A 16,102-nucleotide genomic window follows, 5' to 3' on the forward strand; every position below is an offset into this window, starting at 1 on the left:
ACCGTTTCTCAGAACTGTGTTTGATGTGAGGAGCTGCTGTGAAATGAGCCTGCCTGCAGCCTTTTCTCTAAACATAGCAAAGATGCAGCAAAGCATTTCAGGCCTATTTTAACCAAATCCAAGATCAAAGTTGCCTGGATAGATTAGATTTTTATACTTTCTCTGCCCATGTGACTTAACAAAAACACGGAGCAGCTGTCGGCTACAGGCTCATGTCTGTGACTGTAAATGTCAGGACTCGTTACACTTTTTCTCCTCACATCTTATCAAGATAAATTTCAGTTCCCTATGCATATGTATATTCACATACTGTACCTTCATATTCCTGCACATGTGGGCCTTTTTCATTTATACTGATTACATAGAAGAAAAACAAAGCAGGTCTGTATAAAGATGATTTTAGTTTCCTGCTGTACCAAGTCCACATTTTCTCAGATACATCCTCCCTATTCCTTATTTTGTGTCAGTTTTTCTACAAACTGTACTTCTTGTATCATTCTTTTGCGTTTTATTAAATCAGAAGGCCAGTGAGAGGGCTCCCCAGTATACCCTGGTCCACCTTTAAAAACAGTCAAACTGTATTTAATCATTTGAATGAATAAAGATTATGTAGGTCTAAAATAAGGAATCAGTAGTTTTATGAAATTCAGCTCTTTCCATTCTTCCTGTTTTATCTTCATTCCTCTCAAAGAAGCTTAAATGAGATTCCCATTGCAGTTTCCTCTGTGGAGCTCTTTAGAAAAGGGTGAATCTTCTGATTCTAAATTCATTACTTTAAAAACTGCTTCTCCATGTTGTAATTCTCATGACTCATCCGTGAATCTGCTGCAGTTTCCTCAGACTTCCTTCCATCATAGCGTTAAATGAGTCGCCACCTTTAGCAGAGAGACGCACGGTCTGCACGCTGTACCCGCTCTGAAGATTCAACACAAAGATCTTTTTATCCTTCAGAGCTTTTTTTTTTTTTTTTTTTTTTTTGACTAAGTGCCTTCTTAAGTTCCTCAGTACATCCACATGTATGAGAACAACAGTTATGGAGGCTTTGGGGCTGTTCTGTCAGAGTGTTTGGCTGTTCTGTGCTTTTGCCATCACAAGCTGTACATCTCCCATAATGACTGCAGTGGGTGGCAAAGGAGAGTCCTCAGTGCGCAGGTGGCTGCCATCTGGACTTGTGTGTGTGTTTGTGGCCACAGGCATTGCACAGCTGGGTCCAGCGGTAAGAAAGGAATGGCTCACTTTGCTCTCAGACTAAGCAAGCACAAACACACACAGACAAAAGCCTTTTGTGTTTTAATCCGTGTGCAGAGTCTTCACTCACATTTTTAAACCCATCAAACTGCAGGTTTTTGCATTTGTTTCACAGCTGCTGCAGAAGGTTTATCTTTGATTCCAGCTCAGTCCCGCTGGAGCTCACTGTCAACACACTTCCAGTTAAATTATTATGGGGCTTGTGCTGTTTAACACCTCAGCTGTGTTTGGCTGATAAACAGCCGCTATCACCATATGTAGCTGTACCAAAGGTCAGGAGGTTGTGTAACCAGCTATGTCAGAGTTGTGCTAACCTTGGGCTGTCACTCCACAGATGAACAAATGTGCGGTCATGGTAAAAAGAAAGTACACCCTCTTTCAAGTCTAAGGTTTTCTTAAAAGTATGTAAATATAACCTCAGATGAACAACACATGCCACATTACACTGTGTCAGTACATATTGAACAGAAATGTCACGTGCCACAAAAAAAAGCATTTGATTAGCTGATCATCGTCAGTGTGAGCAGTTTGCACATCTGGAGCATTCAGGAGGAAATTCACCCCAAGGTCAGACTGTGCAACGCTCAGAGAGACTGCAAAAAACCCAACATCTGCGAACTGGTTTCAGTTTGCAAAGCTGCATCTGGACAAATCACAAGAGTCCTGGAACAGTGTCCTTCAGACAGACGAGACCAAAGTGGAGATGTTTGCCCATAACACACGGCAGCACGCTTGGACAAAACCAAAGTCAGCATATAAATATAAATGAATATAAATGACTGCTGCAAATCTCACTGAGCTGAAGATACGCTGTGAAGAAGATTGGGCACCATTGAGAGACAAAGTCACACAGAAAACCATTACTTCAAGTTAGTGCTGCTAAAGGAGGTGCTACAAGCCACTGAATCATTGGGGGCTGTTTGACACGCTGCTTCTGCATTGTGGCTTTTTGTTAAATAATGACACGCTGTAATATGTCATGTGTTGTTCATCTGAGGCTGTATTTAAATCATTTTAAACTCCACATTACTTTTCCTGATGTCCTGATACATAAACCCTTGAAACCCAAGGGAGGGCGTACTTTCTTATTCATTTGACTGCAGGCAGTCAAACTCATTCTTCATGGCAAAGACTCGACCATATACTACTGCTACTACTACTACTAAATAATAATATTATTAGTAGTATTATTAGTTTGCACTAGACCTTAATCCTTTACGGCTACAGCAGTGACACTTTTTCTGACACGCGACTGCTGGTATCTTTTCTTTTGATCATTAATAGTAAAAACACTCAGAGTTTAACTGCTTTTGTTCGTTTCTTCCTAAAACTCAGTTTCATGTGTCCACTGTGGTCTGCTGACCCACAGTGACATGTAGGTATGAACTTGGAGTTCATGCAACAGTATCTTCACAGGTCTGCCAAAAAAATCAATCAGACAGCTGCAGCTAATCCAAAATGCTGCTGCTCGTGAAAAATAGAGCACATCACCCCAGTTTTAAAGTCCTTACACTGGCTACCTGTAGCTCAGAGAATAGACTTTAGAATACTTGTATTAGTTTAGAAATTGCTGAACGGTTTAGCACCACAATACATTAAAGACTTACTATCGTCAACCTTCCAGAACCCTCAGGTCGTCTGGTTCCAGTCTATTTTGTATCCCCAGAACCAAACATGGAGAAGCAGCTTTCAGTTTTTATGCACCTTTAATCTGGAACAAACTCCCAGAAAACTGCAAAACAGCTGAAACACTAAATTCCTTTTAAATCAAGGCTAAAAACCCACCTGGTTAGAGCTGCCTTTGATTAGTAGTCTGCAAGCAAATCCAGGTGAAAGCTGCTCCAAACAAAATATCTTATTACACACTGACCATCTCCCTATGATTATCATGTGCATCTGCTTGATGGTTGACACAAAATGAGAAAACAGGTGGGTAAACCCCAAAACAAAACAAGACGGAAGGACACGAACCCAACAACCACACCAACAAAGGTTTCTCTATATTATCAAGGGTTAGGCCAAATTATTTCACTATTGTGTATATGATTCAAAAAATACAAACTCGGATATACAGTTCTCACAAAATAAGGAAGTCCAGTATACAAAGAAAACAGATTATTTTTAGAAAAGGATACTGCAGATAATCACTAGTAACTACACCTCATCCACCCCACTCCCCATCCATCCATCCATCCATTTTCTTCCGCTTATCCGGGTACCCCCACTCCCCACCCCACTCCCCCCGTCCGTTAAATCCACACACTCTAAATATTCGTTTTTAATGCTTTTAATGATTTTACTGTACATTTGTTTGATGCTCTTATGATGTAAAGCACTTTGAATTGCCTTGCCGCTGAAATGTGCTATATAAATAAATATTTACTTATTTTTTTTACTTACTTACTTCGAGTGGATGCTGTTCATTCTTAGTGTCATGTAAAGCAGTACACACCTGTCTGTGCTGCCGCCTTATTCTGCTGTTGAATGTTGTGTAATGTTTGTTAATGGTAATGATCCTCTTTGCTTTTCTCTCATTAGTCTCATTGACAGACGGGGCTTCATTGAATCAGACGCACCACAGTTGGCACCACCGGCCAATGGCATCACAATGTATGGCGCCACCCAGTCTCAGCAGAGCCACATGGTAAGCATGTACACTGTATCCTGATGGGACCAAGCACAACTTTCTGGAACACTTTATCAGAAACTGAATGGAACAATGAGAAATTTATTTTTCGATGGTGCATCCATAAAGTCTATTTTTCCCTCAATCACATTGTTGAAGAGCGTGCTGCTCACTGTGGCTGGTCTGAAACCTGCTGGAAATGATAGTCGTCTCATTCTGCAGATGTAGGTTTACATGAACAAGCACTCATCTATTCCTGTATCTGCTTCACAATAAGAGCCACCCTGTACAGTCAGGGAACAAAACAAAACACTGGATTATGTTTTGTACACATTAATTAACCATAGAAACAATAAATACTTTTAAGAATCTGGATTCAGTTTCATCCGCTCCCCAACCTACATCCGACATTTAGAGAGTTTGTATAGAGTTACAGTGAGGGTATAAATCTGGGCCTGATTTGTTCTACACAAGGGCTTCTTCCTCTTCCTTCCTTTCACAGTAAAAGCCCATGACATATGCTTTGTGTTACTGCTGAAACATTGTATGGCTTACAGACATATGTTTAAACATCACATAAAATTTACTGGTTATATTATATATTTTTTCTTGCTTTGGTTCTGTTATATGTTGCTAATTAAAATTAAACTCTCCTTATCAAGTAAAATTTTAGATCATAAACAAAAAACAAACTAACTGCAAAAAATAAATTTGCATAATTATTTATTAAATTGTGAAAACAACGTATAATCATTTATCATCATCATCTTAGTGCTACTATAGAAGTTAGTTTCAACATTTTTTTTTGTGAGTACTGCTAAAGATTTACAACCATATAATAAAGTGTGGTTTTATAATGAATTATATCTTAATCTAAGAAACACTCAGAGAGAGGGGACGCTCAATCTGAAAGAAAGCAACATTAATGGTCAAATTAAAGATGACCTCTTTGTAGAAATAAATCATACACGTGATCATAACATGCAGCAACACTTTAGTCACTTTAATCCAACACCTGCAAGAAAAAGATTTATTTCATAACTGTAGCATTGGCAGGAAGTTGTGCACATGGGTAGAACAAATTTGGGTTCGGTACGATCGGGTACTCGTGTCCTCGTGCAGTCCACTGTGAACGAGGTCGACTCGCTAGCGGTGATGTCCGCTTCAGGAAGGCGTCCTGCACTGGCTCAGATAACTTGGCTCAGGCACGGAGCACGATGAGGTCAAATTATTCCACCACCAGCCTCACTTTTTTAATTTTCTGCCTTTCTCTGACTCAGCATTCCACTGAATCACACAAACCACTTTATTATTTTATTTTTTCACCATCTGATCAGGGAAAGTAAATCCAGTTAGTGTCTCATCGTGCTGGATTGAAATGGATGAAATGCTCTGGATTACAGTCAGTGAGTCAGTGTTGTTTTCAGCTTCTGCACGAATCGCTGCACTTTAAATCAGCTCAGCAGAAGCCATGAAGGCTGCTCTATGGGGATGTGGTGGCATGCAATCTCAGCTGTGTCATACCTGAACTTTCTAGCTTTGTGAGGCACACAGATCAGATTCTGTTATCGGCTCGGATGCTGTCAGAGCCTCGGTGTCGCCGTCTGTTCCTCGCGAACGGTGTGACTTAGGATGCTCAAAAATAAGTATTTAATCACCTACCAACCAGCAAGAATTCTGGCTTTCACAGACACCTGTTAGTGTAAAATAGGAGATCTTCTTAAAGAAAAACGAATTAACTGTATTAATTGCACCTGTTTGAACTTCTTACCTGTATAAAGGACACCATTCTTTGCCATTAGATTTAAAAAATGTATTGAATGTGTTTGAGGCTGAATGAACAATCCTCCATGTGTGCTGATTCTGGGATTTTTGCTGGGGGGTTGTAATCTGTCACTGCAGTGGGCCCATGAAAAAGAAATGATGAGAAACCAGAGAGAAAATATGAAGAATTATATCAGACGGCAGGCAGTGATCGGGTAGTTGCTGCCTGTCTGAGTCTGACCTCACCTGTAGTGTCTCGTTTACCTCCTCCTTCCCCCTGTCTTCTCCTAATCCAGCTTTGTCCGGGTTATTCTCACTGAGATGCTAAACATGAATGTTCTCGGTCTTGATCTTTTGAATGGAGCAGGAACGTTAGCCTAACGTTAGCACGTCCACTAATAAGCACCATCTGTTTTCTGTAGCAGGCATGTTGAGCAGCTACAGTCGTCCTGGTGGAGCTGGCTGCTGGCCGTTGGTCTGAACTGTCAACGGTGTGCTTTATGTGTAACTGTTCAGTTCTGTGGCCCCACCATAATAACACCTTAGGAGCACCTAAACAAATGATCAGAGCAATGTGAAAAGAAAAGGCTGACACACAGCCGGTAAACAAAGCACACATTTGTGTTGTTATATGGTTGACTGGTGTGTGTCACACCTTAAGCTGGCCATTTTTAGCTCCGTGTTGGCAAACACACTGAGACATTTACGTTTGTTTCTTTGTGATGTGCTTTGTCTGTGATGCAGCTTTAAATCGACAGAGGAGGCTTTTGAGCTGTTGCTATGGTAACAGCATGCTGTACGATGTCATTACACTTTGATAAACAAACCCTGTTAGAGACGCGCTCGCCATCGTCCGTCCTGAGAGTCTTTCTAACAGTTTGGACCGAATCCTGCAGGATGGAAGTTTCTGTGAGGAAGACTAGAGGTGGAAAGGTGCTGCAGGACTGCACTGGAAGGACTCTTTTATACTTTCACATGGAAAACAGCCAACTTTTACAAACATAGTTATATCTTATTACAGTCCAGGAGTATTTTTCTTTGGCGAAGGCCAAAACCTTGTTCTGGAAGGGGTGTCCACAAAGTTGTGGGCTAATCTTGGGTGCACTGAATGAATGAATGAGTCACTGATCAGTGGTGGCTTCCTTTGCTGTTGTTCAGGTCAGATGTACAAATGTTCCAGTTCACTGTTTTTTTTTTTTTTTTATGTTGGCAGGAATAACACACATGCCTCTAATCTCTGAGCATCTCGCAGGATTGGCCGGCTAAATCTTAAATCATCTTCAGATTTGTTTACATATGAAACATAAGTAGAATCAGCTTTGGGGGATTTTATTTGTACAGCACTGCATGCACAAACTGAGATCTGAAAAAGAAATTTAAACTGACCTCCAAGTAGAGTCGGTGTGCATCAAATGAAAGAGCAAAGATGCTTTGCTGAAGGCCATGAAGCTAAAATGACAACATGTTCCTGTTTCCCTTTGGGTACCAGCCGTAGTTAGAAAAGAGGGGTGCAATAATGAAGCAGGAAAATAAAGAAGTACATTTAAAAAGACAGAAACATAAAATAGAATAATTTTTTTCACCTGAAATTTAAAGAGGGAGTCCTGTCTGACCAGGAGATGCAGATCCTGAAAAGAAGGGCAGCTCAAACCTAAAGTTTTGTTATGGTGAAAGTGACCTCCTACTCAGCTTCAGACACTGAGGAAAAAGCAGAGTAACTTCATGTTTGGTTTGGAGGAAGAAATGTCGAACCCCGTGTTTTCTGTCCTTCCAGTCCAGCAGTTCAGTCTTTTTATGGAGCCCAGCTTCTCTAAGTCGAGAACAGGAGCTGCGTGCCCCATAAGAGACCTAATAACAGAACTGCTGTCAAAGGTCGCTCGGCTTGTCTTTACATCATGTCTGTAATCTGCTCTTTCCAGGTCAGTGAGATTGAGGCAGAAAGGTGAGGTCAAATCTTTGTGCTTCACATTTGCTCTCAGTGAGACTTTGTGTGGGATGGAAGGAGGCATCAGATGCTTTTCCTGATTGTTAGTATGCTTTTTCATTCCTGGTACCTCTGCACAACTTGTGGTCTTTTCATCTGCAGCTGGTCTTTAATATCGATTGCTTTGTGGTGACAAATGGCTAATGGGGTTAAAGCTAATCTCTCTGTAGCTAATGTGTGGTATCGCTGACTTGTGACGCCCTAACCCAGTTACTCTGCTCCGGTTATAGACACATCCAAAGCGAGGCGATGGAGATCAATAGGCCATGAAGCAGTGACTTAATAGCAGCTCTGTCTATTGACCTTAGCTCTGTTTTACTGAAGTGGGCTCTTTGTGTGGCTCTGCATCCTAACAAGGGTACTAACATCTCTTTTCGTTCTTTCTCTCCCTTCCCCTCCTTTGTTGTCTTCACATCTTCCACTTCCTTTAATTTTCCCTCCATGCAATTTTCAAATTCTGCATTACTACAATTTCTCTCCGTCACCTCTGGCCCCCTGTCTGTGTTTTGACTTGCACACCCCCCTACCATACCCTCGTCTCCCTGCTTCTCCTTGGGGCTTTCTCTCAGTGTGACCAAGACCAGTGCATTCAGAGCACCAAATTCGTTTTGCAGGCCGCCGCCACCCCCCTCCTCCAGCAGCAGAGCAGCGAGCCAGTCATCCTAACAGCCTCCCCCGAGAATGGAGGAACACTACCTGGCCGCGCCTCCCTCACCCTGGCGGGGCCGTGTACCTCGCTGCCCCTCGGCCAGCCCACACCTCCGACGTCCACCTCCAGCTTAAGCTGCCACGAGGCCACCGACAAGCTGCCAATCCACGGACACGCCCTCACACACAACCACAGCAACCCCCTCCAGGAACCGGTGTTCCACCACCACTTTCTTACTCCAGAGGAAGTGCCCTCGCCGCCAGGCATGCTTCATTGCAGCAGCCCCATGGGCCACAGCCACACTGTGCAGGCCGGCTTCTACGACCCGGCCAGCCAGGACTCGCTGCACGAGGACTCTGTCAGAGGGTTGGTTAAGCTCAGCTCCGTCTGACAGTGGAGCTCACCTCCCACTCCGACCCCTGCTGAAAACCTGTATCCACCCCTGAAACACTCTCCTGTACCACTTTGGGATCAGGTTTAAACGCAGCTGCTAGAAACTGTGGAATTGAATCCGTTGTCTTCAGACATTTTCTTAAGACCCTCTGCTGGAACTGGAAGATCGTTCCTGTGAGGACGTGCACTGTTTTTTTGTTGTTGCTGTTTTGTTTGAAACTTTGGGGAAGTATAATCTGTCAGCTCTTGGAAATTAAAAAAAAAAAAAAGTTCAGTTTAGTTCACAACAGTTTTGGTCCGAAGGCTTTCAGTGCGTCACAGACGTTCTCCTGTTTGCCTGTTGCTGATTGGACCGTCTCTTTGCCTTTTTTCTCAGCAGTGCAATGGTTCATGTCTTCATGTTGCATATCATCAAGCTTTTTCTATGTAAGAGACTGTTGTACTGTACTATGGTTATTACAACTTACAAATTATATTTCCTGTGGATATTAATAAAACACCATCTTTTTATCAGATTTGACTGCATTGATATGGAAGCTGTGATGTGAGAGTCATGTGGCGATAGCAGACGCCTGTAGTCATTCAGCCTTTAATGAGATGCATTAAAAATAAGCCTGTGTGACGGTTGCTGTTGAACATTTATGGCTGTTCTTCAGGCGGTCTTCAATTCATCTGGACATGCTGGGAAAGGCTTCGAGCACACGAGCTCTTGGTTCCAGTAAGTTCTGCTGAAAGTAATGTGTAGGTGCCTTAGAGGCAAATAAAAAGCCATTTGGTTGGTCGAAGGGCTGATAAAAGGTGGTCGCACTTTAATTCTCTTCTGCCACCTTGTGGTTGAGCAGAAACACTGCAGTTAAGATTGAATTTTGTATATATTTTTTTAAACAAACATAAAAATTGTAAGACACGAGTTTCCCAGCCAGACATTAGCGTATCATATTGTTACTTACTAACATTGTTGGGATATTACATGAGCTCTGAGCTGAATATGAAGGTTCAAAGATGAAGAGCTGAAAGGCAAACAGTTCTTTGTTTTTGGAACAAAAATCACAATTTATTGTTTCAACACCCCAAACTTTGATGATCAGTGAAGCAGCCGAGCTCCGCAGCTCCTCTCGGCTCATCAGAGCTTAATGATTGAAGCTTCTCTGCAGCTGCTGGAGAGCCAACCAGATCGCAGGAGGCTGCTGCGCTCGTTTACCGGCATGTTTAGGTCACAAGTCGATAAACTTTACCAAAAAATAAAAATGTTTGAGCAATTTTTGACCCAAGAAAATTTGTAGCTGCAAACACACACACATGGCCACTCTGCAGCGAGCTGTTCATGATTACATGGTGCTTTAATCTTGCATTTTCATTGCTGTAAATGTCACTAAAAGCAGAATGTAATGATCTGCAGATCTCCAACAGAACATGTCACGTTTGCACCATTTTAAGGAAAATAAGGGATTATTTAGAATTTGATGGCAGCACCGGGTGTTTCCATCCCCTCTGAGGGACAGGAATGCTGTCCCGCTCCGTCTGACAGAGGATTCCAGCTGCTCAGCAGTTCTGAGGCTTTGTCCTGTTCTTGGGTTCCTGATGCTCCAAATGTTCTAAGCTGGGCAAAGGTCAGGACTGCAGGCAGGCCATTTCAGCACCCAGACTCTTCTGCTATGAAGCCGTGCTGCTGGAATAGCTGCAGATGCGGTTTAGCATTGTCCTGCTGAAACATGAAGATATCTGGATAGGAGCAAATATTGCAAATGTTCAGTCTTCACAATGTGATGTCAGCTAACATTATCTTTGTTCCACAATTTCTAGATGCAGATTTGTTAAGGTTCTGCCCATCTTTACCTCTGAGACACTGCCTCTAAGATCCGTTTTATACCCAGTCATGTTACTGACCTGCTGCCAGGGAACTTGATTAGCTGCAAAATGCTCCTCCAGCTGTTTCTTTAGTACTGATGACTTTTCCAGCCTTTAGTCGCTCCATCCCAGTTTTTTTTACGTGTTGTTGCCATCAAACATGAGCTGGTATTTTTCTTAAAATGGTCCATTTTCACAGTTTAAACATTTGATATTTTTATGTTCTATGTGAATAAAATATGGATTTATGAGATCTACAATCCCTTCTGTTTTTTTGACATTTATATTGTCCCTTTTTTTTTTTTTTAGTTCTAGGTAACCATTCACTCACACATTCACAGCTCTGGGCAGTTTAGAATCAGCAGGTAACCTAACCCCACTGACTGCATGTCTTTGGACTGTGGGAGGAACCTGGAGAACCCACACAGACACAGGGAGAACATGCAGAAGGTGGGACTCTCATTTTCTCTTTGTTAGCCCTGCGATAGGCTGGAGACCTGTCCAGGTGTATCCTGCCTCTCGCCCAATGGCAGCTGAGCTCGGCTCCAGCCCCTTTGCAACCCTCCTCCTCTTGACCCCAGGATTTGCTCAGGTAGGCGTTCCTGATGAACACGCCGGACTTCAGCAGCTGGATAAGCAGAAGATGGATGGATCCTATCGGCACCAGCTGGAGTTTCATCATTCTGTGTTTATGCTGATTACTCAAAGACAGCTGACTTTGAAAATAAAAAATAATCTGGCTTCAGTTTGGACTCAAGTCCAGCTCCAGATCATGCATGTCGATAAGTCAGCACACAAACGTTATAACTAAGGAGACTCCGGACGAGTGCTTAAATCCATGCTAACTACTGCTGCTGAGCTTCCCAAATTAGGGATAATGGCTGCAGGTGGCAGACGCAGGCTATGATGGGAATATTTTAACATTTTTTGGCTGTATATTTTATAATTGGAGAATCAGTGAGAGCTTCTGGTCACTGGTGATGGGTCTCAGGTCTGAATAATAACAGAACAGTAACAGTAACAGGTTTGTTTGTCATTAAATAATGTATGATACATACAGGAATATTTGCATACATTTACGTACATTTTTAGCAACAATTGAAACTAAAGGAGCTTTGGAGGGAATCTCACATTTCTCCATCTTTTCATTTTGGAGCAGGATTGATTAGAGATGATAAACCCCTTCTGGCAGGTGTCATGTTATTAGATTATCCAAATATTTACTGCACTGATTGCTGCATATCAGGGACATTTTCATTTCATTTTCAGGGGTGGCTGTAGCTCAGTAGGTAGAGCAGGTCACCTACTGATCGGAAGGTCAGCGGTTCGATTCCTGGCTACTCCAGGCTACATGCCAATGTATCCTTGGGCAAGATACTTAACCCCAAGTTGCTCTCCGACCGTCCTGTCGGAGTGTGAATGTTAGCTAATTAAAAGCACTTAGCTTAGTAAACATGGAAGTGCTTGTATGCATGGGTGAATGTAAAACGTGTTGTATAAGCGCTTTGAGTGCTCTGACTGAGTAGAAAAGCGCTATATAAGAACTAGTCCATTTACCATTAGTTACAAATGATATTTTAAAATGGTAAATAAAAAACTGCAACTGAAAAACGTGACCTCTATAAATTATGCAGTAAAAGTGAACTTCCTGGATTTCTTCATGTTAGAAGAATGGAGTCCTCCTATGATTAATGTGTAAGCAAAGCGAGTCCTTGAGTGAACATTCACATTTATTTCCGGGTTTAGTTACAGGCTGGATCACAGCAAAGATGCACTAGAGACAAGAGAAGAAATGTTCCAGGGACACCAAACTTGTAGCTGTAAACAGTCACAGTAGCTCCAGCATGGCTTACTCTCATGCATCATCCAGTCAGAGCCGGAAACCATTTATTCTGGGACCCGTCCACGGCCTCCGTGCCAGACTAGCTTAGAACCACCGACCGACTGTGGCTGCAGCACCACCCATCCATCACCTGGGTCGCTGTGGCTAAGCTAATTTAGCACCGATAAGCAAAACACATGCGTGTCAGCGACTGTTTACGTCGCAGTCACCACAGCTTGACGTCGGTGAGCTCCAGGTCCCCCATGATCTCCAGCTGGTCGATGCTGCTCAGGTCCTGCACCCGATGCCTGAACTCAAACAAGTGCGAGCCGTTCACCGCCAGCTTGAACTGATGGGGCTGACAGAGGAGAAGAATCTGAGGACGAAAAAGAAAACAGAGGTTCAGAAGAAGCAGAATCCCTCTAAAAAAATGCTTAAAGTTGCAGATGAGCCTTACCTCAAAGTACTCTCCTGAGGAGAAGGGAAAGAAGGGCAGCTCCCGCTCCTCCTGACCCCAGGATTCGCACAGGTAGGAGTTCCTGATGAACACCCCGGACTTCATGCGGGGGTTCAGATGGAGAGCGATGTTTTCCGTCCTGCTGTTCCGGAGGTTCACTGTAAAACTGGAGCAATGTAAAAATGTTGATGATCATAAGGAGACTGGGATAAATCACTGTGACATACAGATAGATTCATATATATGATTACCTGTGAGGATACATGCTGACCTGCCCTTTTATTGTGATGTGCTGTCCTGGGCTCAGGCCTTTGAGAATACTGCCCTTGTAAGGAAGGCTCTGAAACAGCAAAGAAACCTTTAAAATGACATAAACGTCTGATTTCATGACGCTTAATGAACAGTTAGGACGTGTGTTCCAGTTTCAGCAGGTTAATGTGGATGAAGCCAAACTCACCAAGTCACCTGATTCTGAATATATTGCCTGAGAGGGGAAAAAAAGCACATTTAGAGATGAGCATAAAATAAACAGAAATATAAGTTTAATCTGTACTTACTGAGTTTGGGATGTAGCCAATAGCGTGCACCCTGACTTTCCCAGAAATAGAAAACGTGTCGACCCTGTTCAGAGGAATTCTGTGCTTGTATTCCAGCAGGTGAGTTCCATTTACTGCCACCTACAGGTGAACACGGGTGTGATGCATTGTTATCTTTAAGTTCCACACAGGCTTACCACTGCCTTCAGCTCACTGACCTTGAAGACGTCTTCGTGCACCAGGATGATTGTCTCAAAGGGGGCACCGCGCTTGTAGGGCAGCTGGTGGAGCGTCTCCTCTTTGCCCCAGATCTCCTGCAGCAGGGAGTTGCACACCACGCAGGGAGAAGCTTTGAAGCGAGGGCTGAAGTGGAGGGCGACGTCGGAGCGCGGTTTGGTGCTGCAGCCGCTCGACAGGTCGATCTGAAACCTGCAGAGAGACCCGCGGTCACTGCTTGTCAGAGTTTTGGTCATTCAACTGCCAATTTGTTGACGCTGCATTATTAAATCATCTTGTGGTCCTTTCCTGCAGACATAACTTGCATCAAGAATTGCATAATTCTTAACTTGACAAATTCAGTGAGGTCTCTCTAGCCTGCTGAATCAACCATGGTGGGGTGTAGCCAGAGCACATGAAGCATTTTTAATGTTTTCTTTTATCCTGTCCTCCAGGAGGAAGAATCTTCTTCAGAGTTGGACGCCTCTGATGATGAAGTCCCATGAAGGCCGGGACAGAAGTTCATGTTTTATCACTGCACATGAAACTGAGAACAGGTGAAACTGAACATGCAGTAAAAATGAGACTGCATGGCAGCACTGAAGGAGATAACCACATTTAGATCAGGTATTTTTCTTTTGTATTAAAGTGAAAAATTCATCCAAACTGATCCTGGAGCTGTTGTCGGCAACTTGACCTGAAGTTTCATTATCCAGGATATCCTCTCTGTATCTCCCTCTAACATCAGCAGTCACATGAAGGTGATTATCAACCCAAGTATATGAATCTAGATATTCACATATTTACAAGAGGTGCAGTTTGTAGCATCTGACCAATCAGAAACATGGACAGGTCTACTGACAGCCTGATGTTACAGTATGAAGAGGTTAAACACAGAATACAGACTGGAAGCAGCAGTGAATGTGTGTGAGCTGTAAGAGCTGCTGTGTTAATAAAGTTTGAAGCAGGAAGGAAAGGCGGTCAACAGTGAAGATCAGCAGGGATCTGAACTTCTCTTCATTCCATGTTCAGAGTGAGAGACAGTTTGTTTAAGGACAGAAGAAACATCCAAACAATTCAATTTCATATAAATGAGTGCAAACAGGTGGCATGTTATACACACACACACACACACACACACACACACTGTTAAGTGCAGAGAATAATGCCATACAGCAATAGTCAGTAATATCAGTAGCATTCCTTCAACTTTTGATCAGCACCATGAAGTTTGTGCACTGGAATCAAACCATCTTCTTTCACTGGGCCACACCGGCCCCACATTTTACACTTTGAACTCTTTATTTTAGAGTTTTAGTTTCTTATTATTTTGCAGATTAATTACATTATTATGGCTCAAGCTACCCAGCAATAGAAAATAACTAAAATCATCAACAGTTGGAACATTAAAGTGACACATCAATGCATCCAAAGGGCCGCAACATGATGAGTATCATGATTATAACAAAGTAAAGTACAAATACCAATGCAGTAATTCTCGTGCAGCATGAGGACACATAATAAATCTGTCAAAGGAGCCAAACATGAGCCTGAAAATGTTTCCGGACTCTGGGCACCCACTTACAATCCCGGGAGTGCTCCTGTTCAGGGCATCCTTTCATTTTATTAATAAAGTGGGAATTTTTCCATATGCGAATATTTTATAAAAGTTTTATAACCTGCTCCTTCAAACTGGGGGAAATCATCCTTCGACCCTCTCTGAGCATCGAGTCAAACATTTTCTTGGAAACATCTTTAGAATATTGAAAGGAGCATCATGACCCAACTTTGATCTCCTTTGGATGAAAATGTCCACAGGATGTGGATCTGAGGGCCCACTGCAGCCGCTCTGACCTTATTTACAAGTTCGTCTGAATAAATATGAAAACTGCTGCTGGATGAGACAGCAGCACTCATTCGCTTTGGATGAATCTTACCTGTCCGCATCTGGGGGGACGGTGCCTTGAATGATGATGATCTCCCCAGGGTGCAGGCCACCAGGTATGGGTCCAGTGTAGGGGATCACCTGCAGAGTGGACATTAAATGAGTCCCTCAGAGGGCCGGCTGCAGGCAGACAGACATGTGCGGAGGTCCCAGCAGCTGCATGCGGGTAGACAGCAGCGCATGGAGCCATAACAGGCTGATGCAGATGATGATAATAACAATGATAATCCTCTTACCGGATTCTGGACCTTGTGTTTCGCGTTAGCCACGGACATCGGGCTTCGTGTGTCGGACTGCGACACGCAGCTGTGCAGAAAGACGGCAGTCTGCGCAATCTGCGCCAAACAGCAGCGGCTGGAGCTCTCCGGCGCTACACGGGGACGGAGGCAGTGGGCATCTTCTCTCCATCAGCCATCAACAGCTCGCGCATGTGCAAAACCCCACCATGTGATCAGGTCCTGAAGACAACATCAACACAGATGAAGCTCACCCACGTGACCGTGACAGCGTCATCTGAGCCTGCAGGAAAAACATGACGTCAGTCATAATCCAGCTGAAGTAACGTAAAATATACCACGTTTTGTTTAAATATCAGGATTCATTTTAAGATTCAA

General features: G+C 43.2%; 2 protein-coding genes across 9 annotated transcripts in view; one reads left to right on the forward strand and one right to left on the reverse strand.

Annotated features, from left to right (window-relative positions):
- The window catches only part of zdhhc14 (zDHHC palmitoyltransferase 14), a 60,388-nt gene extending 49,693 nt beyond the window's left edge, over window positions 1–10,695 (forward strand). For 5 of the 8 annotated variants that reach the window (XM_030718342.1, XM_030718343.1, XM_030718344.1 and 2 more), the window contains exons 9-10: window positions 3,787–3,892; window positions 8,192–10,695. In XM_030718342.1, coding sequence (XP_030574202.1) covers window positions 3,787–3,892; window positions 8,192–8,662 — 577 coding nt within the window. In that variant the 3' untranslated portion in view covers window positions 8,663–10,695. Of the gene's footprint in view, window positions 1–3,786; window positions 3,893–7,557; window positions 7,666–8,191 lie in introns of all 8 variants that reach the window. The other 3 variants (XR_004019027.1, XM_030718348.1, XM_030718347.1) reach the window with 3 other exon arrangements.
- Window positions 10,696–11,979: 1,284 nt separating this feature from the next.
- Window positions 11,980–15,935, reverse strand: lgals8b (galectin 8b). The gene is made up of 8 exons (XM_030718778.1): window positions 15,725–15,935; window positions 15,481–15,569; window positions 13,546–13,756; window positions 13,349–13,468; window positions 13,249–13,275; window positions 13,043–13,131; window positions 12,792–12,957; window positions 11,980–12,710 (listed from the first exon to the last, which is right to left on the reverse strand). Exons 1-8 carry the CDS (start codon window positions 15,761–15,763, stop codon window positions 12,561–12,563), a joined length of 891 nt encoding a protein of 296 aa, XP_030574638.1. The 5' UTR covers window positions 15,764–15,935; the 3' UTR covers window positions 11,980–12,560.
- Between the last annotated feature and the right edge of the window lie 167 nt (window positions 15,936–16,102).

This window comes from Archocentrus centrarchus, chromosome 22 (genome assembly GCF_007364275.1).
Source record: "Archocentrus centrarchus isolate MPI-CPG fArcCen1 chromosome 22, fArcCen1, whole genome shotgun sequence".
In the NCBI taxonomy this organism is placed as follows: Eukaryota; Metazoa; Chordata; class Actinopteri; order Cichliformes; family Cichlidae; genus Archocentrus; species Archocentrus centrarchus.

What these genes read in the sequence shown, in the direction of transcription:
- lgals8b (XM_030718778.1), bottom strand. Translation starts at nt 15,763, where the DNA reads ATGTCCGTGGCTAACGCGAAACACAAGGTCCAGAATCCG. An exon ending in AACACAAGGTCCAGAATCCG is followed by an intron (nt 15,570 to 15,724) that starts GTAAGAGGATTA and finishes TCCACTCTGCAG; the next exon opens with GTGATCCCCTACACTGGACC. An exon ending in GTCCCCCCAGATGCGGACAG is followed by an intron (nt 13,757 to 15,480) that starts GTAAGATTCATC and finishes GTCTCTCTGCAG; the next exon opens with GTTTCAGATCGACCTGTCGA.